A 20,313-nucleotide genomic window follows, 5' to 3' on the forward strand; every position below is an offset into this window, starting at 1 on the left:
GATGAATCCATGTAAATCTGAAGTAATGTATATCATCAAACTTATGTTTTTTCCAAAAATGTACAGCAAATGGATATTTAGAATCTGTATTGCAAATGGCTCTTAAGTTATATTGCCACCTAGTTTTAAGTTTGCTGGTGTTACAGCCCAAATGCATCTGCTTGCAAATACAGGAAATTAGATAAATGCGGGATGAAGAATTGCAATACTTCTTATTGTTAACAAAATCCTCAAATGGCTGTGCTTTTCTCAGAATAAAACCATAACAAATGCAATGACTGCGTTTGTAAAAAATATTTTTCCTGAACCAACAACTGTTTACAAGAATCTTTACTCTTGAAATTTATAGCATCACTTGTACTAAAAACATCTTTGAGGGTCTGTCTCCTTTTGTAGACAATACTCAATTTTTCACTTACACATTTAGTTAAATGCATGTCCTTCTTCAATAGATGTCTTCTAATGATCAAATTAACTTATCTGTTCTCACTAGTATATCTCTTAATCAATCTTACCCTCTAAACAAGATCCTTCTTCGTACAATTGTCACTCTTCGCTCTAATGTGCATTAGTAAATCTTATCTTTTTGTTGCATGAACTATTTGAACAGCTGTATCTAGAATCACAGATGGGTAACCTTTTTTAAAAAATTGTTCTTCCATATGTTCAAAATTTCGCTGAGAATCTTTGTCTGTACTACATAATCTTCTAGCTTGTAGCAGCTCACCAAAATGAATGTTATTAATTTGATGTTTGGGATGTAGAGATGAGGCATGTAAGGTATTATTCATTGCTGTCTCTTTCAAATACAGTTTACTACACAGTTTCCCATTTTCTACAAAATGGTACAATCTAAAACATCTATATTGTCCTTGCTAAATGTAAAACTCATTTCAACATTAATATTGTTATCATTCAGTGTCATATGAAATAGCTTAAGATTTTCTACAGAAGCTTTCCAAATAACACCATAATATTGTACTTTCATCAAATTCGAATAAGTCCCTTCTCCCCATCCATTGTTCCCCAAATAGTCCCATAACAAATTTGCATAGGATGGAGCGAAATGAGTACCCATAGCAGTACCTCTAACTTGCCTATGCAACTATTCCTGGTATAAGAAAAAGTTGTTATTAAGAACAAACTTGTAATACAAATGTTCTCAGTATTCCACTATGCCATAAAAGGTTAGCTGGTTCGGTCCCTAAACAAAAACTCATTCCCTCCAGACCTTTCTCGTCAGCTACACAATATTTCTTTAGATTTCACATCCATTGTAGCCATAATGTAATTAGTTTCCCATGGTATGTCATGACTTTTCTGAGGGAAATCACTAGTGTCTCTAATGAAGGAGGGCAGGTCAGAAATCAAAGGTTGCAGAAAGACATAATTCAGATAAATTTACTTCGAGGGATCCCATTCCTGCTTTTATGGGGTCTTCCAGGTGGTGGCATTAATACCTTATGTAGTTTGGGTAAAACATAGATAATAGGTATTTGTGGCGTCTCATATTCAGATACCTGAACTCAACATTCAAAATTATCAATCCCTGTTCCAATCGCTGTTCCTACCATTGTTGTCCCTACATGGAAGTTTAAGAACACATTCAGATTTCAGTGTGAATTCAGTTTCTTTGGTTTAAAAAATATCAAATGCTGCATCCTACATATCAATGTTACTGCTCATATCTGAAGTGTTTATGTCTTTAACCGCAGTGAAAGATTCATATTCCACATAATAATTTACACCCTCCTTCAGGGGAGATATTTAAAAAACAAAATTGAGTTTAAGTTTTGTCATGAATTTATATAAATCAATTTTAAAGTCAAACAAATTAAATTGAAATGATGTGCAAAATGTCAAACCTGTAGAAGATTATGGCCCTCGTTATGATGACGACGGGATACCCTGCTGTCAACCGCGCTGACTGTCGACGGAAGACCACCAGCGCAGCGAAGCCCCCGCTGGCCCTCTACATTGGCCCTCAACAAGCCCTTTACATTGATGCCGGCTCCAAATGGAGCCGGCGCCAATGGGGCATTGCGGCGGGTGCGACAGCACCCGTTGCTCATTTCACTGCCCGTAATTCATGCAGCAAAATGCACGACGGGGCTGTGCATGGGGGACTCAAGTCACCCATTCTGCCAGCCTTTCCATGGTGGTGTAAACCACCCAGAAAAGGCTGGCGAAATGGGACTCATAATCCGCAGGGCAGTGATCTGTCGTATCTGAAACGGCACCACCCCCAGGCTGCCTGGTGGCGGGAGCATGGTAGTTGTGGCATTTCCAGCGTGGCGTTTTCGTCACAGTCATAATATGGTGGGCAGACCGCCACTACCGCGGCGGACACCCGCCACAGTGAGTCTGGAGGTCCATGGACCATCAGATTCATAATGAGTGACTATGTTCTGATTCAGTAAGTGGCATATTTTACAAATTCAAAAGTATATTTATAACATTTTCTTTTTTTCTCTTGTCTGAGCCCGAGTTCTCACACCTGCTCTTCCATGTTCTCCTTTCTTCTCTTTTCATTCCTGGTCTTCTCTTAATTTGCTTTGCCCCCTTGGTTTCTTCCTCCCTGGAGATGTAGTTCCTTCGTGCATGTCGTATTCTTTTCAACTTTCCTAAAAAAAGACCACTTGTTTAAGGAAGAGGTAGGATCACTCATAGCTTCATTCTCCACAACACTTCCACTACTTACTGAACTGGCACTGACCGCTCTGTTCAAAGTGAAGCACTAGAATTTGATAATTTCACAAAACCATATTTAGTATAAATGTACTTCGTTAATTGCCTCTAATCCCGATGGTCTCTGATTAGTTTAATTATTTTCCTGTTCCTTTGTTCAGCCTGAAATTTATCAAGAATATTATCTCAGAATATCAGGCTTTTTCTTAGTCACATAATCCAAATGTAAGTCATCAATATATTTTTTCACGATATTAATCTCAATCGATAATTTGTGAGTAATCTCATATGTTCAAACGATGTATTCTTCATTGTATTTGACCACTTCTCTGCAGTTCACCCTGTGAGGCCACCTGCTGATGGAAACGATTCATCCTAGAGGCACTCTGTATCATTCTCAAACACTGCTTTAGTGCCTTGATTTCCCACCATTTAGAAGAGTACGCAATCATTAATCTCTCCAAGTTAAGGAACAATTCCGACATACTTTTCGGTTTACCATATTCCAGTCCTTTATCGACACGTAGTTTATTAAATAATGTTCCAGTCACTTCTTCATGTTTTGTCAGGTAGTTTGCCAGACTCAAAGACCACAGTCACTCGCTTGCGACAGATCATCTGAACAGGACCTGCCCCGCCACCCCCTCAAACACACCCCCTGTCGCCACAGGTAGGCAGTGAACTCACGGCTCAAGTAACGCCAGAGTGGAAAAGTGTGTTTATTCAAACAGTCTGTGCATTTATTTAATCACTGGAATGGTCAACACGTTTCGCCATGTCTGTGGCTTCTTCAAGGCCTAATACAACCTTCCAGGAAGTCACTTTCCAACAGAATTCATAAAAACAAAATCAATTATCCTTTCCTTTATCAAGTCTCCTAGGGCTCATGCACCAAGTGCAGCGCTGTCTTCTTGAGGTCAGGTGACATGTACAGCGCTATCTTCTTCCGGTCAGGTGACATGGAAGGCGCTATCTTCTTGAGGTCTCCTTGCATGTGCAGCGCTGTCCTCTTGAGGTCACCTGCATGTACAGCGCTATCTTCTTGAGGCCTCCTTGCGTGTGCAGCGCTATCTTCTTGAGGTCAGGTGATATGTACAGCGCTATCTTCTTGAGGTCTCCTGGCGTGTGCAGCGATGTCTTCTTGAGGTCCCCTGGCATGTGCAACGCTATCTTCTTGAGGTCAGGTGCCATGTACAGCACTATCTTCTTCAGGTCAGATGCCATGTACAGCGCTATCTTCTTGAGGTCACCTGGCATGTGCAGCACTGTCTCCTTGAGGGCATGCACCACGTGTAATGCTTTCTCCTCTTACACCTGCCACGTGCAGTGCTCTCCCCTTGGCATCACCTGCCATGTGTAGTGCTGTCCCCTTGGCATCACAGGCCACCTGCAGTGCTGTCCCCTTAGTATCCCCTGCCCTGTGCAGTGCTGTCCCCTTGGCATCACAGGCCATGTGCAGTGCTGTCCCCTTGTCATCATAGGCCATGTGTAGTGCTGTCCCCTTGGCATCTACTGCCACGTGTAGTGCTGTCCCCTTGGCATCACAGGCCATGTGCAGTGCTGTCCCCTTGGCATCACATGCCACGTTCAGTGCTGTCCCCTTGGCATCACCTGCCATGTTCAGTGCTGTCCCCTTGGCATCACATGCCACGTTCAGTGATGTCCCCTTGGCATCACCTGCCATGTGCAGTGCTGTCCCCTTGGTATCACAGGCCACGTGCAGTGCTGTCCCCTTGGCATCACCTGCCGCGTGCAGGGCTGTTCCCTTAGCATCACAGGCCATGTGCAGTGCTGTCTCCTTGGAATCAAAGGCCATGTGCAGTGCTGTCCCCTTGGCATCACAGACCATGTGCAGTGCTGTCCGCTTGGCATCACAGGCCATGTGCAGTGCTGTCCCCTTGGCATCACAGACCATGTGCAGTACCGCTTCAATATTATCATGTGAAGTGCTGACCCTTTGACATCACTTGCCATTTGCACCTCTGTTGCCTGGAAATAACCCGCCAGATTATACAGTGTATTTCATTGAGACAGGAAACACCAGTGTGCAGCACTGCCTCTTCAATATAACAGCCATGTGCAGCGCAGTCTTCTGGAGTTCACCCCTTGTGCAGTGCTGTCCACTGCTGCATGCTAGAACCACCGTCAGCGTACGTCTGCAGGGTCCTGCCAGCGTTGAAGTACTGAGCAGTCTGAGCTTCCTTGTGCAGTGCACTGCCGGTGCCTTGTGTTCCCAGCAGTGTAAACCTCCCTTTGAAGTGCTTTGCCAGCGTTACAGGATCTCTACTGTGTGAGCTGCAGCAAGCAATGTCCTGTCCGTACTGTAAGACCCCAGCAGTGTGAGCGTCCCCTTGCAGTGCCCTGTCAGTGAAATAAGGCTTCAGCAGTGTGAACATCCTCGTGCAGTGCACCTTAGCAATGTGAGCTTCCTTCGCCTGTATCCTGTCAGTGGTGTGAGACCCCCAGCAGTGTGAGCTTCCTTTACCAGGGCCCTGCCAGTATTGTGGGGCTCCAGCAGTGTGAATATCCTCTTGCAGTGCCCTGCCAGTGTTATAAGGCTCCAGCAGTGTGAGCATCCTCATGCAGTGCTTTGTCAGTACAATAGGACCAGTGCTCTTCCAGTGCTATAAGACCCCAGCAGTGTGAGCTTCCCCTTGCAGTGCCCTGCCCGTGTTATAGGCTCCAGTAGTGTGAACATCCTCTTGCAGTGCCCTGCCAGTGTTGTAAGGCTCCAGCAGTGTAAACTATCCTCGTGCAGTGTCCTGTCAGTGTTTTGGGGCTCCATCAGTGTGAGCTTCCCCTTGCAGTGCCCTGCCAGTGTTATGAAGTTCCAGCAGTGTAAGCTTCCCCTTGCAGTGCCCTGCCAGTGTTTTAGGGCTCCATCAGTGTGAGCTTCCCCTTGCAGTGCCCTGCCAGTGTTATGAAGTTCCAGCAGTGTGAGCTTCCCCTTGCAGTGCCGTGTCAGTGTTATAGGGCTCCATCAGTGTGAACATCCACATGCAGTGCCGTGTCAGTACAATAGGAACAGTGCTGTAAAACCCCTGCAGTGTGAGCTTCCCCTTGCAGTGCTTTGCAGGTGTTGTGGGGCTCCATCAGTGTGAGCTTCTCCTTGCAGTGCCCTGCCAGTGTTATGAAGCTCCAGCAGTGTGAACATCCACATGCAGTGCACCTCAGGAAAGTGAGCTTCCTTTATCAGTGCCCGGTCAGTGCCATAGGACCCCACATGGTAAGCTCCCTTTGCAGTGACAGTGTCAGCTTCCTCCAGCAGTTCCTTCTCAGTACTATAAGAACCAGGTCGTTTGACCGGTCTCTCGTAGTGCCTGTCAGCGCTAGAGAGCACGCGGTCAGCTTCCTCATCCAGTGCCGGCCAGCGCTGTAGTTCCCTCGGCAGTGCTTTGCCAGTGGTTTGGCATCTCAGAAGTGGGAGCTCCTTCCTCCTGCAGTCCGTTTTAACGCACTCCAGCAGTGCTTGTCAGTGCTATAGTACCCCAGTAGTGCCTGTCAGTGCTAAACTACCCCACTAGTGTGACTGCCTCTCAGCTGCACCCTAATGCTGTGAGCTCCCTCTGCCACTGCCTCTCATTTCTCCCTTTCAGTATCTGAAATAACGTTGTGTTTGTTTTGTATTTTAGGGTCCCCAGGGAGAGCCTGGACCACCAGGGCAGCAAGGAACCCCAGGTACCCAGGTGAGTATGACAGCAGTCTGAGGAGAAGGGGAGGAGTTATCTGATGAACAGGCAGTCAGAGGGGTGGAGCCATATGATGGGCAGTCAGAGGGGAGGAGCCATGTGGGGTTGAGCCATGTGATGGGCAGTCAGAGGGGAGGAGCCATGTGATGGGCAGTTAGAGGAGCCATATGGAGTGGAGCCATATGATGGGCAGTCAGAGGGGAGGAGCCATGTGATGAACAGTCAGAGGGGTGGAGCCATGTGATCAGAAATTAGAGGGGAGGAGCCATGTGATAGGCAGTCAGAGGGGAAGAGCCATGTGATGGGCAGTTAGAGAAGCCTTGTGGGGTGGAGCCCTGTGATGGGCAGTCAGAGGGGTGGAGCCATGTGATGGACAGTCAGAGGGGAGGAGCCATGTGGTGGAAAGTTAGAGGGAGGAGCCATGTGATGGGCAGTAAAAGGGGCGGAGCCATGTGATGGAAAGTTAGAGGGAGGAGCCATGTGATGGGCAGTCAAAGGGGTGGAGCCATGTGATGGACAGTCAGAGGGGAGGAGCCATGTGATGGGTAGTTAGAGGAGCCATATGGGGTGGAGCCGTGTGATGGGTAGTCAGAGGGGTGGAGCCATGTGATGAACTGTCAGAGGGGTGGAGCCATGTGATAGGAAGTTAGAGGGAGGAGCCATGTGATGGCCAGTCAAAGGGGTGGAGCCATGTGATGGGCAGTCAGAGGGGAGGAGCCATGTGATGAACAGTCAGAAGGGTGGAGCCATGTGATCAGAAGCTAGAGGGGAGAAGCCATGTGATAGGCAGTCGGAGGGGAAGGGCCATGTGATGGGCAGTTAGAGAAGCCATGTGGGGTGGAGCCCTGTGATGGCCAGTCAGAGGGGTGGAGCCATGTGATGAACAGTCAGAGGGGGGGTGCCAACTGATGGGAAGTTAGCATGGAGGAGCAATGTGATAGGCAGTCAGTAGGGAGGAGCCATTTAATAGACTGTCAAAAGAGGTGGAGCCTTCTGAGGGGTAATTAGAAAAAGAGAGTAGTGATTGGCAGTCAGAGGGGAGTAGCCATCTGGTGGGAAGTTAGATAGGAGGAGCCATGTGATAGGCAGCCAGAGGGGAAGACCCATGTGATGTGCAGTTAGTGGAGCCATGTGGGGTGGAGCCATGTGATGGGCAGTCAGAGGGGTGGAGCCATGTGATGGACAGTCAGAGGGGAAGGAGCCATGTGATGGAAAGTTAGAGGGAGGAGCCATGTGATGGGCAGTAAAAGGGGCGGAGCCATGTGATGGAAAGTTAGAGGGAGGAGCCATGTGATGGGCAGTCAAAGGGGTGGAGCCATGTGATGGACAGTCAGAGGGGAGGAGCCATGTGATGGGTAGTTAGAGGAGCCATATGGGGTGGAGCCATGTGATGGGTAGTCAGAGGGGTGGAGCCATGTGATGAACTGTCAGAGGGGTGGAGCCATGTGATAGGAAGTTAGAGGGAGGAGCCATGTGATGGCCAGTCAAAGGGTTGGAGCCATGTGATGGGCAGTCAGAGGGGAGGAGCCATGTGATGAACAGTCAGAAGGGTGGAGCCATGTGATCAGAAGCTAGAGGGGAGAAGCCATGTGATAGGCAGTCAGAGGGGAAGGTCCATGTGATGGGCAGTTAGAGAAGCCATGTGGGGTGGAGCCCTGTGATGGCCAGTCAGAGGGGTGGAGCCATGTGATGAACAGTCAGAGGGGTGGTGCCAACTGATGGGAAGTTAGCATGGAGGAGCAATGTGATAGGCAGTCAGTAGGGAGGAGCCATTTAATAGACTGTCAAAAGAGGTGGAGCCTTCTGAGGGGTAATTAGAAAAAGAGAGTAGTGATTGGCAGTCAGAGGGGAGGAGCCATCTGTTGGGAAGTTAGATAGGAGGAGCCATGTGATAGGCAGCCAGAGGGGAAGACCCATGTGATGTGCAGTTAGTGGAGCCATGTGGGGTGGAGCCATGTCAGAGGGGTGGAGCTATGTGATGGACAGTCAGAGGAAAGGAGCCATGTGGTGGCAGTCAGAGGGGTGGAGCCATGTGATGGACAGTCAGAGGGGTGGAGCCATGTGATGGACAGTCAGAGGGGAGGAGCCATGTGGTGGCTGTCAGAGGGGTGGAGCCTTGTGATGGACAGTCAAAGGGGAGGAGCCATGTGGTGGCAGTCAGAGGGGTGGAGCCTTGTGATGGGCAGTCAGAGGAGAGAAGCCATGTGATGAACAGTCAGAGGGATGGATCCATCTGATGGGAAGTTAGAGGGCGGAACCATGTTGTAGGCTGTCAGAAGGAGGTGTCATCTGATGGGCAGCTAGAAGTGAGGAGATGTGATAGGCAGTCAGAGGGGAGGTGCCATTTAATGACTGTTGAGGGGGGTCATTCTGAGGGGTAATCAGAGGAAAGGAGTGATGTGATTGGCAATTAAAATGGTGAAGTGAATTAGATTAGTATCAGAAGAGGGGAGGTATCTGAAAGTAAGTCAGAGGGAGGAGCCATGTGGTAGGCTGTCAGAAGATGTAATCTGATTGGCTGTCAGCTGTCAGACGGGAGGAACCATGCGATGTGCAGTGAAAGGTGAGCGACCATTTGATGGACAGAAGGGCCTCCACAGGCCAAGAGAAGCCAGCGGTCAGGTTTAGAGTTCATGGTAGACAAGGGAGTTCAGTGCATGAAATTATACATGTGGCGCACGTACTTCGAGTTGTAAAGCTCTGGTGAGGCAGGAGTTGTGAGAGCTGGAGGTGGGAAGGAGTCCATGTCATGGTTCTTGGATTTCCTTGTTGCTGGGGAGCAGTATTGAGCTTATGAAGATACCTCTCGGTGCTATAAAGTTCACCTGTGTCTCCTGCGCCATTGTGCTATGCCCAACACCCCTGACATCCAAGATGCTTACTACGGTGTCCCTTAGATCCACACATGTCCCAGACACACCATCATCATCAGTCCTTCCCTTTTGTGCTGTGCGTTTCTGTGCCGAGCCCTCTCTTGACAGCCCCTGTCTCGCATGTGGATGTCTCGCCACCCTGACTATGACTGACCCACTCTCTCTTTGTGTTCCAGGGTTTATCTGGTCCTCAGGGTGCGATGGGCCCCCCAGGAGAGAAGGTGAGTATCAGATTGTACTGCAGTGAAAGGGTGCCATTCGCCCCCCCGATTCCTCCCCAGGGGCAGTGCTGACCACTCTTTGCTTTCTCTCTACAGGGCCCCCATGGGAAACCTGGCCTCCCAGGCATGCCGGGAGCGGACGGACCCCCTGTGAGTAGACTTCATGCAGCGCGCCCTTCCCCCATGCAGCGTGCCCTTCCCCATGCAGCGCCCCCCCCATGCAGCGCGCCGCCCCCTGCACCCTGTGTACCTTCACCCATCCCTGTGAGCTCTGCGCCTTCACCTGCCCCCAGTGATGTCACCTACCCCAGTGCCTGTAGCGCCTCCGGCGGTTAGACCTGCCCCCTTACCTGACCTCGCTGAATCCTGTGCCACTGGCTTACGACAGCAGTGCCTGGTCATCACTATAGGGCCTCAGCCCTCTATGCTTCCCCCAGCAGTGCCTGTCAGTGCATTAGAACCTCATTGGAGCGAGTGACCTCCAGCAGTGTCTGCTCATCACTCCAGGGACTCACCACTCCATGCTTTCCCCAGCAGTGCCTGTCAGTGCTATAGACCCTCAGTGGAGTGAGTGACCTCCAGCAGTGCCTGTCAGTGGTACTGGGCCTCAACAGTGTGAGCTCCCCATAGCAGTGCCTGACAGTGCTATAGGACCTCAGTGGAGTCAGTGACCTCCAGCAGTGCCTGGTCATCACTTTAGAGCCTCAGCACTGTATGCTTCCCCAGCAGTGCCTGCCAGTGCTATAGTACCTCAGTGGAGTGAGTGACCTCCAGCGGTGCCTGGTCATCACTCTAGGGCAGTGGTTCCCAAACCTTTGACTTCGGTGGCCCCCCCACATTATCAGTACTAGAGCCTGGGGATCCCCAGCAAATTATTATTGGAATCCGGGGACCCCCCACTGAATTATTACTGAAAACTGGGGACCTAATCTGTTAATATTATTTAATTTTCTATGCAGTCACGGACCCCCTGACGAGGCTTCCCGGACACCCACGGGTCCCTGGACCACAGGTTGGGAACCACTGCTCTAGGGCCCCAGCAGCCTTCTCCTGCCTTGACAGCCTCTCTTCTCATCCGCCCACGTTATCCCTCAGTTCTTTCCTTCATGCTACATATGTCCTTCTCTTCATCCCAAGCAGCTTCCCAATCTAGCTCCTCCTCTGGTGACCCCCTGCTGCCTCCTTCTCTGCTGACCCCCATACTACACATGCTCCCTCTGAAGCAGGCTCTCCTGTGTCTGACTGCACAGGAATATAGGTTGTGTTATGAACCTCTTCTGTCTTCCCAACACTGCCGTCTTTGCCCCGTCCATCTGTAGCTCCCACCACCTCTAGTGCCTTGAAGTGGCTGGTATGTGCCACCTAAAAGCCCTAATGAGCTAATAGAAGTGGTGTGGGACTGGTACTCTGAGGTTGAGTTGACAACCCCGCTGGACTTGCTAGGGTCCAGGGCACTGTTGCCGAGCATGAGGCCTTCTTCTGCATGTTCAACTTGCCCATGGCACACAAGATGTAATCATCAAAGAGAGGGCACTGGGTTAAGGAGGGTCCAGAGCATCGAAGGCCACCCTTCCTCCATTCTCGTGGACGGCCCTTGCAAAGAAAGAGGGTACTGAGACATCCGTCCCTAGCTGGGGTGAAGAGGGGTCTTGCGTGCTCTCATACATTGGTCCAGCGGAGCATGAGACCGCCTTAGTATTCAGTTACCCAACCACGGCACAAGATGGCTGACAGTGGAATCATCCCTTGGAGGATACTGGGTCAAGAAGGCTAATGGTGAAATCATCCGTTGGAGCATACTGGGCCAAGAATGCTGACAGTGGAATCATCCCTTGGAGAATAGCAGGCCAAGATGGCCGACAGTGGAATCATCCCTTGGAGGACACTGGGACAAGATGGCCAACAGTGTAATCTTCCCTTGGAGGACACTGGGTCAAGACAGCCGATGGTAAAAACATCCCTTGGAGGTTAGCAGGCCAAGATGTCCGACAGTGGAATAATCCCTTAATCCCTTGGAGGACAATGGGCCAAGAAGGCCGACGGTGGAACCATCCCTTTGAGAATAGCAGGCCAAGATGGCCGACAGTGGAATCATCCCTTGGAGGACACTGGGACAAGATGGCCAACAGTGTAATCTTCCCTTGGAGGACACTGGGTCAAGACAGCCGATGGTAAAAACATCCCTTGGAGGTTAGCAGGCCAAGATGTCCGACAGTGGAATAATCCCTTAATCCCTTGGAGGACAATGGGCCAAGAAGGCCGACGGTGGAACCATCCCTTTGAGAATAGCAGGCCAAGATGGCCGACAGTGGAATCATCCCTTGGAGGACACTGGGACAAGATGGCCAACAGTGTAATCTTCCCTTGGAGGACACTGGGTCAAGACAGCCGATGGTAAAAACATCCCTTGGAGGTTAGCAGGCCAAGATGGCCGACAGTGGAATAATCCCTTAATCCCTTGGAGGACAATGGGCCAAGAAGGCCGACGGTGGAACCATCCCTTTGAGAATAGCAGGCCAAGATGGCCGACAGTGGAATCATCCCTTGGAGGACACTGGGTCAAGAAGGCTGATGGTGGAATCATCCCTTGGAACATACTGGGCCAAGAAGGCTGACGGTGGAATCATCCCTGGGAGAATAGCAGGCCAAGATGGCCAACAGTGGAATCATCCCTTGGAGGACACTGGTTCAAGATGGCCAACAGTGTAATCTTCCCTTGGAGGACACTGGATCAAGACAGCCGATGGTAAAAACATCGCTTGGAAGTTAGCAGGCCAAGATGGCCGACAGTGGAATAATCCCATGGAGGACAATGGGCTAAGAAGGCAGACAGTGGAATCATCCCGTGAAGGATAGCAGGCCAAGATGGCCGACAGTGGAGTCATCTCTTCGAGGACACTGGGTCAAGAAGGCCGATGGTGGAATCATCCCTTGGAGGACACTGGGTCAAGAAGGCCGATGGTGGAATCATCCCTTGGAGAACACTGGGCCAAGAAGGCCGACGGTGGAATCATCTCTTGGCGGACACTGGGCAAAGAATGCTGATGGTGGAATCATCCCTTAGAGGACACTGGACCAAGAAGGCCGACGGTGGAATCATCACTAGGAGGACACTGGTTCAAGATGACCCATGGTGGAATCATCCCTAGGAGGACACTGGGCCAAGATGGGGAATCATCCCTTGAAGGACACTGGGCCAAGATGGCCGATGGTGTAATCATCCCTTGGAGGAAACCAGGCCAAGATGGTGGTCTCCACCAGTCCCCTTCAGAGGGCAGAGGATCACTTTGCCTTCATACTCATGGAGGGACCTCCCCAGGGAAGAGGGTATTGAGGTGGAAGTTGGGTAGGAAGATTACTCTCCTCACCCTTTTTGGCACCATGGACTCTGGCTGTGGTGAAGATGGTTTCTTATCGGTGGGGTCTGCTTTGTGTTTCACTGCATTACATAGCCTGCTGTGTCATGGGTGAGTGATGAGTAGGTGGTCTGGGTTGGTCAGTCACGGTGCAGGTCCAGATACCTCAGCTTGGGGCCAGTGGGGGTTAGTTCACGGGGCAGTTCAGAAGGTGCCAGGGCCAAAGGGTAAAGGTTATAAAGTGTGTGAGTGATAATGGAGGGGATGAGCACGAGGGGTGACTGACAGCATGAGTGAGAATATTTAAAGGGGGGGGTGTTAGGTTTGCAAATTGCATTAATGAGGCGGGGTTTTGTTTGTATTGAAGTATAATTTTTGCAGCTCTGCTATCACTCACCACTCCCACACCAAACTAACACTACCCCTCACTCTCACCCTGCCTTGCTATAGAACATTGAGTCCTGTGACCTCTAACCTTCGACCTTTCTCTCTTTCCAGGGCCACCCTGGTAAGGAAGGACCTTCCGGCGGTAAAGGAAATCAGGTAGGTTGGGTGGTGACCCCGGGTCCATGAGGGTCCTCCTGCACCCTAGCTTTGCGCCCTCTACCCATCCAGGGTGGACATCATCTACTGACCACACTGTGTCCTCTCTGTCTGTTCTAGGGTCCACTGGGCCCCCAAGGCCCCATCGGCTACCCCGGGCCACGTGGCGTGAAAGTAAGTCAAGGAATTTAATCTTGGGGGGTGATTAAAAGTTGGAGTGTCTGCTCACCCTTCTGCACAGTTGAGTAGAGATGTTTTTTCTAATATGACAACCTTCCCTGGGTCCCTGTGTCACCCTCTTTGGTCTTTTTCAGGGAGCAGAAGGAATTCGAGGGCTGAAAGGGCACAAAGGCGAGAAGGTGAGTACCAAGTACCCAAGATGCACCCACAAATGTGGGGAGTTCATGTGGATTTTATACTTTAAAATTATATTAAATTATTCTGCTGGGTTTCAAACTGCATAACACAAAGGAGGACTGCCTCATAATAACACCACCGGATACAGGAGATGGGGCTCGCACACCCCAGAAACACCACACCCCTCACAGCATGAGATGCAGGACAGGGGACATCCCTGGGGGGTGAGAGAGAGCTCTCCTGACACCACACCCCTCACACCATGAGATGGAGGGCAGGGGAAATCCCTGGGGGTGAGAGAAAGCTCTCCTGACACCACACACCTCACACCATGAGTTGGAGGGCAGGGGACATCCCTGAAGGGTGAGAGAGAGCTCCCCTGACACCACACCTCTCACAGCATCAGATGCAGGACAGGGGACATCCCTGGGGGTGAGAGAAAGCTCTCCTGACACCACACCTCTCACAGAATGAGATGGAGGACAGGGGACATCCCTGGGGAGGGGGTGAGACAAAACTCTCCTGACATTACACCCATCACACCATGAGATGGAGGACAGGGGACATTCCTGGGGGTGAGAGAAAGCTCTCCTGACACCATACTCCTCACACCAAGAGATGGAGGGCAGGGGACATCCCTGGGGGTGAGAGAAAGCTCTCCTGACATCACACTCCTCACAGCATGAGATGGAGGGCAGGGGACACCCCTAGGGGGTGAGAGAAAGCTCTCCTGACACCACATCCCTCACACCATGAGATGGAGGGCAGGGGACATTCCTGGGGGATGAGAGAAAGCTCTCCTGACACCACATCCCTCACACCACGAGATGGAGGGCAGGGGACACCCCTAGGGGGTGAGAGAAAGCTCTCCTGACACCACACCCCTCACACCACGAAATGTAGGGCAGGGGACATCCCTGGGGATGAGAGAAAGCTCTCCTGACTCCACACCCCTCACACCACGAGATGGAGGGCAGGGGACATCCCTGGGGGGTGAGAGAAAGCTCTCCTGACACCACACCCCTCACGCCACGCGAAGGAGGGCAGGGAACATCCCTGGGGGGTGAGAGAAAGCTCTCCTGACACCACACCCCTCACACCATGCGAGGGAGGACAGGGGACATCCCTGGGGGGTGAGAGACAGCTCTCCTGACACCAAACCCCTCACACCATCAGAGGGAGGACAGGGGACATCCCCGGGGGGTGAGAGACAGCTCTCCTGACACCACACCCCTCACACCATGAGATGGAGGACAGGGGACATCCCCGGGGGAGTGAGAGAGAGCTCTCCTGACACCACACCCCTCACACCATGAGTTGGAGGGCAGGGGGCATTCCTGAGGGGTGAGAGAGAGCTCTCCTGACACCACACCTCTCACAGCATGAGATGCAGGACAGGGGACATCCCTGGGGGTGAGAGAAAGCTCTCCTGACACCACACCTCTCACACCATGAGATGGGGGACAGGGGACATCCCTGTGGGGTTGAGACAAAACTCTCCTGACACTACACCCATCACACCATGAGATGGAGGGCAGGGGACATTCCTGGCGTTGAGAGAAAGCTCTCCTGACACCATACCCCTCACACCAAGAGATGGAGGGCAGGGGACATCCATGGGGGTGAGAGAAAGCAGTCCTGACACCACACTCCTCACAGCATGAGATGGAGGGCATGGGACATCCCTAGGGGTGAGAGAAAGCTCTCCTGACACCACACCCCTCACACCATGAGATGGAGGGCAGGGGACATCCATGGGGGGTGAGGGAAAGCTCTCCTGACACCTCACCCCTCACAACATGAGATGGAGGGCAGGGGACATCCCTGGGGGTGGTGAGAGAGAGCTCTCCTGACACCACACCCCTCACAGCATGAGAAGCAGGACATGGGGCATCCCCAGGGGGTGTCGGAACCCCTCCTAGCAGCACAGCCCCCCAGTAGCAAGGGGGTGGGAATGAATGTGTAAGTACACTGAGGGGCCCCAGCCTCCTACGCTGGGAGCTCCGCCCCTGGGGACACTTGCAGGAATTGGTCTAAAATGATGAATCTTCAGTGAGAGTGAAGGATCCTGGGTGAAGGTGCACATTCGCCAGCACTGGCTACTTCTGTCATTCAACCATTCATCTTCTCCCTTCCTGTTCTGCTTCTTCTCTTCCTTCTTCCCTTTGTTTTATGGGTATTTCATTCTTTCTTTGCTTCGATCTGTTCTTCTCTCACCCATCCGGCCTTCTTTCGCTCTCCACCTTCCTCGCACCCCTTTCTTCTGATCGCGCTCGTTGTTCCTTTTCACCCTCTTTGCTTTTTTATTCCTTCTGTAAATTAATTCCTTCATCTCTCTTTTCCTTCAGTCACCCTTCTTTTCATATTACATTCTTCCTTTATTTCAGTATATTTTTCTGCTTTCCTTCGTTCTCTCCTTATGTTTTCTATTATTTGTTGTTCCTCCCTTTTTCTTCTGCTTCCCGTTCCCTTGTTCCCGCGTCCTTGTGCGCCCTCTCCTCCTCCTCCCTGTTGTTTCTTCCTCCTCTCATCTGCGCGTCCGTCCTCCCTCTCTGCTGCCTCACCCACAGGCCTCGGTGCCATGATCTCTGCTTCTTCTCTGCAGGGCGAGGACGGCTTCCCGGGCCTGAAGGGAGACTTCGGTGTGAAGGGTGACCGGGTGAGTTACTCTGCTTCTTCTCCTGCGCAGTGCCCCCCCGGGCCCCCGTCTGCCCCGCAGCGGGCCCCGTTAATAATAAGTCTCGGCCGAGCTCCGCCTTGGCACTGCCCACCAGTGAAGGGGCATCCTGTGCGACTCCCCTCACCCGAGGGGCCTTCCAGGGGGGAGGTTACCAGGGGTACTCAGGGACAGCCTCACCTCACGCACTGGTGGTAGCGCCAAGTGAGGAGGGCGTCCCCAGAGGGTGCTTCCCTCACCTCAGGCACTGGAGGTGCGACCACTGAAGAGTTCGTGAGGTACCCAGGGGAGCTTCGGGGAGGCCTTTACCACCCCTCATCTCAGGGACCCGAGATACTGATCACTGAGGGGGACGTGAGGTACTCTGGGGTGCTTCAGCCCCCTTAAACACTGGTGGTACCGCCCAGTGAGTAGGGGGTGAGGTACCCAGAGGTGCTTCGTCCCCCTTAGACACTGGTGGTACTGCCCAGTGAGAAGGGGGTACCCAGGGGTGCTTCCCTTTCCTCAGGCACTGGTGGTGCCGCCCATTGAGGGGGGGTGAGGTACTCTGGGGTGCTTCGCCCCCCTTAGACACTGGTCGTACCGCCCAGTGAGTAGGGGGTACCCAGGGGTGCTTCCCTCCCCTCAGGCACCGGTGGTACCGCCCTGTCAGGTGCCCAGGGGTGCTCCTTGGACGCCTTTGCCATCCCTCTGCTGCAGCAGGCAGGGGCACGGTCTTTACTTGCTCAGCAGATGGGGGGGGGGGGGGGGATTCAGGAATCCCCAGTGTTTGCCATAACAAGGGCAGGGGGGCGGGTGTTGATGCCCCTGCGGTTTAAAACCCATGGTTAATAACTATCTACCCCGGAAAGAGAGGGCGCTTGGAAATTCGGTGAATTGGGAGAGGTTGAGGGATGTGAGTGAGATCTGGACATGTACAAAAGCCCCCCCAAATTGAACTCCCCCCGGACTACCCATGACCCCCTTGCTGCTTAGATAAGAGTGAACCGCTCTTCTATGTGCACCTGATGACGAGGGGTGCCTGATAGATTCCCTGCCTACCTACCCCTGTCTGAGCATTCCCGACTGTACCCCAACACAGGACATGAAGTGCACCGCTGGATCTAGGGTTAGGATATTCAGGTTGTACCCCCAATACTGGCCATGAAAAGAACCGCCGGGTCTAGGGTTAGGATATTCTGGTTGTACCCCCCAATACTGGTCACGAAGAGAACCGCTGAGTCTGGGGTTAGGATATTCTGGTTGTACCCCCAATACTGGCCATGAAGGGAAGCATTGGGTATGGCTAGCATCTTCTGGTGAAGGTGGTCCTGAACCATCTTCTTGAACCCCACTTTGAGCCGAAGGCTCTTTTGAGCACAATGGAAGTGCTGTATCCTCTCACCGAAACCCGAACCGAAAATTCTACAGTAACCCAACTCCAGACCCCTAGTCACTGTAGGGCCCAATGGGGCTAGTGTGTCCTCCAACTAGTGCCCACTGCCCCAAATCCTAAAGGTCCAACATTAACCTTAGTGGGAACTGAACACATTGTGGGGCCAGAGGGGCCCCTGAATCCTGTGAGCTAATCACATCCTCCCAACCTAACCTATGAGGTGACCCCACAGGAGTGGCCTCCACCATAAACAAAGGGGGATGAGCGAAGCTATAGGAACCAGAAGAGACTTCTCACAGGAAGGAGCACGGATGAGCAATGCCAGCTCTCTGAGCCAGACGGGAGAGCTGCCCCTCGAGTCAAGTGTGAGTGAACGGACCTGGGCGCCATCTTGGCTTCTCAGACATATTCTGTGCCTGACGTTTAGTGCCTGTGTGTGACCACCGTGTATGCTTGTGGTTGGCTGGGGGCGGCCATTTCAGAATGTACACCTCCTAGTCATGGCAGGGTCTTCCACAGCTAATGTTAAACTAGCTCTGTCTTCTTTCCAACAGGGAGAGGGGGGAGTCCCTGGCTCCAGAGGAGAAGATGGCCCTGAGGGGCCCAAGGGACGGACCGGACCACCCGGCGATTCAGGTCCCATCGGATTGGTTGGTGAGAAGGTGAGCATGGTATTAAGCAGGGGAGCAAAGCAGGGTCACGCAGTGGGTTATGATGGAGGGGGTTAGAGCACAGCTCTGGACAGCTCTGGACAGGAGGCATGCTGGGTAACTGTAGCACCTTCAGAGTCATGTCTTAGCCATGGAACAAACAGAGGGCGATGCTTTATTTCTTGCTTTTACTTTAACCTCTGAGCGGAAGTGAGCTAACATGATCCCTCTATGCCCATGTGGTCCCATCTCTAAGACCATCTTTATCCTTCCGGTGATTCCCAGAGGTCTGATGGTCACTGTGGTCCTTGGCATTCAGACATTGGCTTCTCCTCCACCTTCCCAGATGGTCTTGGAAAATGACCCTCTAAGGTTCCAGTGCCCTCAGGAGTATGTAGCACAAGAAGCTGAAGATGCATTCAGGACATCCATGGTGGCATCTACGCATGGCATCGTGGCGCTACTCATAAGACTGTCTAAAGGTCTGATATTGAATCCGCAGCTATGAGTACACAGATGGTCCAGAGTAGGGGGTGGAAGGTGATCTGTGTTGTTGCTCTGAAGACATACAGTACTTGATTTTACTATAATATCTCACAATTGTTCATTTTCAGGGTAAGCTTGGAGTTCCCGGACTGCCAGGGTACCCTGGCCGGCTTGGCCCTAAGGTGAGTAAAGACATTCTCCCCATCTCTTGCATTTGCAGGCCTTGTGTGTGTTGTGTAAGGGCCGCCTTTCATCCCTTGCATCTAGGCGCTCTCTAATTGTGTAAGGGGAGCCTCCCCGTTCCTTTTGTTTGCACGCTCTCTACTTGTTGTGTAAGGGGAGCCTCCCCATTCCCTGTGTTTGCACGCTCTCTGTATGTTGTGTAAGGGGAGCCTCACCATTCCTTGTGTTTGCAAGCTCTCTCTGTATGTTGTGTACGGGGAGCCTTCTCATTCCTTGTGTTTGCACACTCTCTGTATGTTGTGTAAGTGGAGCCTCCACAATCCTTGTGTTTGCACGCTCTCTGTGTGTTGTGTATAGGGAGCCTCCCCATTCCTTGTGTTTGCACGCTCTCTGTATGTTGTGTAAGGAGAGCCTCCCCATTCCTTTTTGCACAATCTCTGTACATTGTGTAAGGGGAGCCTCACCATTCCTTGTGTTTGCACGCTCTCCGTATGTTGTGTAAGGGGAGCCTCCCCATTGCTTGTGTTTGCATGCTCTCTGTGTGTTGTGTAAGGGGAGCCTCCCCTTTCCTTGTGTTTACACGCTCTTTGTACGTTGTGTAAGGGGAGCCTCCACATTCCTTGTGTTTGCACGCTCTCTGTATGTTGTGTAAAGGGAACTTCCCCATTACTTGTGTTTGCACACTCTCTGTACATTGTGTAAGGGGAGCCTCACCATTCCTTGTGTTTGCACGCTCCCTGTATGTTGTGTAGGGGGAGCCTCCCCTTTCCTTGTGTTTGCAAGCTCTCTGTGTGTTGTGTAAAGGGAGCCTCCACATTCCTTGTGTTTAGACGCTCTCTGTACGTTATGTAAGGGGAGCCTCCCCATTCCTTGTGTTTGCACACTCTCTGTGTGTTGTGTAAGGGAAGCCTCCCCTTTCCTTGTGTTTGCACGCTGTCTGTATGTTGTGTAAAGGGAGCCTCCCAATTCCTTTTGTTTGCACACTCTCTGTGTGTTGTGTAAGGGGAGCCTCCCCTTTCCTTGTGTTTAGACGCTCTCTGTATGTTGTGTAAAGGGAACTTCCCCATTACTTGTGTTTGCACACTCTGTACATTGTGTAAGGGGAGCCTCACCATTCCTTGTGTTTGCACGCTCCCTGTATGTTGTGTAGGGGGAGCCTCCACTTTCCTTGTGTTTGCAAGCTCTCTGTGTGTTATGTAAAGGGAGCCTCCACAT

At 51.7% G+C, this 20,313-nt stretch overlaps 1 protein-coding gene across 7 annotated transcripts in view; it reads left to right on the plus strand.

Moving 5' to 3' along the window:
* Nucleotides 1-20,313, plus strand: part of COL11A2 (collagen type XI alpha 2 chain) — a 285,676-nt gene that overhangs the window by 149,227 nt on the left and 116,136 nt on the right. For all 7 annotated transcript variants that reach the window (XM_069241904.1, XM_069241899.1, XM_069241897.1 and 4 more), the window contains 9 exons: nucleotides 6,321-6,374; nucleotides 9,427-9,471; nucleotides 9,568-9,621; nucleotides 13,326-13,370; nucleotides 13,491-13,544; nucleotides 13,685-13,729; nucleotides 16,333-16,386; nucleotides 18,334-18,441; nucleotides 19,044-19,097. In XM_069241904.1, the coding sequence (XP_069098005.1) occupies nucleotides 6,321-6,374; nucleotides 9,427-9,471; nucleotides 9,568-9,621; nucleotides 13,326-13,370; nucleotides 13,491-13,544; nucleotides 13,685-13,729; nucleotides 16,333-16,386; nucleotides 18,334-18,441; nucleotides 19,044-19,097 (513 nt within the window). The remainder of the gene's footprint in view (nucleotides 1-6,320; nucleotides 6,375-9,426; nucleotides 9,472-9,567; nucleotides 9,622-13,325; nucleotides 13,371-13,490; nucleotides 13,545-13,684; nucleotides 13,730-16,332; nucleotides 16,387-18,333; nucleotides 18,442-19,043; nucleotides 19,098-20,313) is intronic.

The sequence above is a fragment of the Pleurodeles waltl genome, chromosome 6 (genome assembly GCF_031143425.1).
Source record: "Pleurodeles waltl isolate 20211129_DDA chromosome 6, aPleWal1.hap1.20221129, whole genome shotgun sequence".
NCBI lineage: Eukaryota > Metazoa > Chordata > Amphibia > Caudata > Salamandridae > Pleurodeles > Pleurodeles waltl.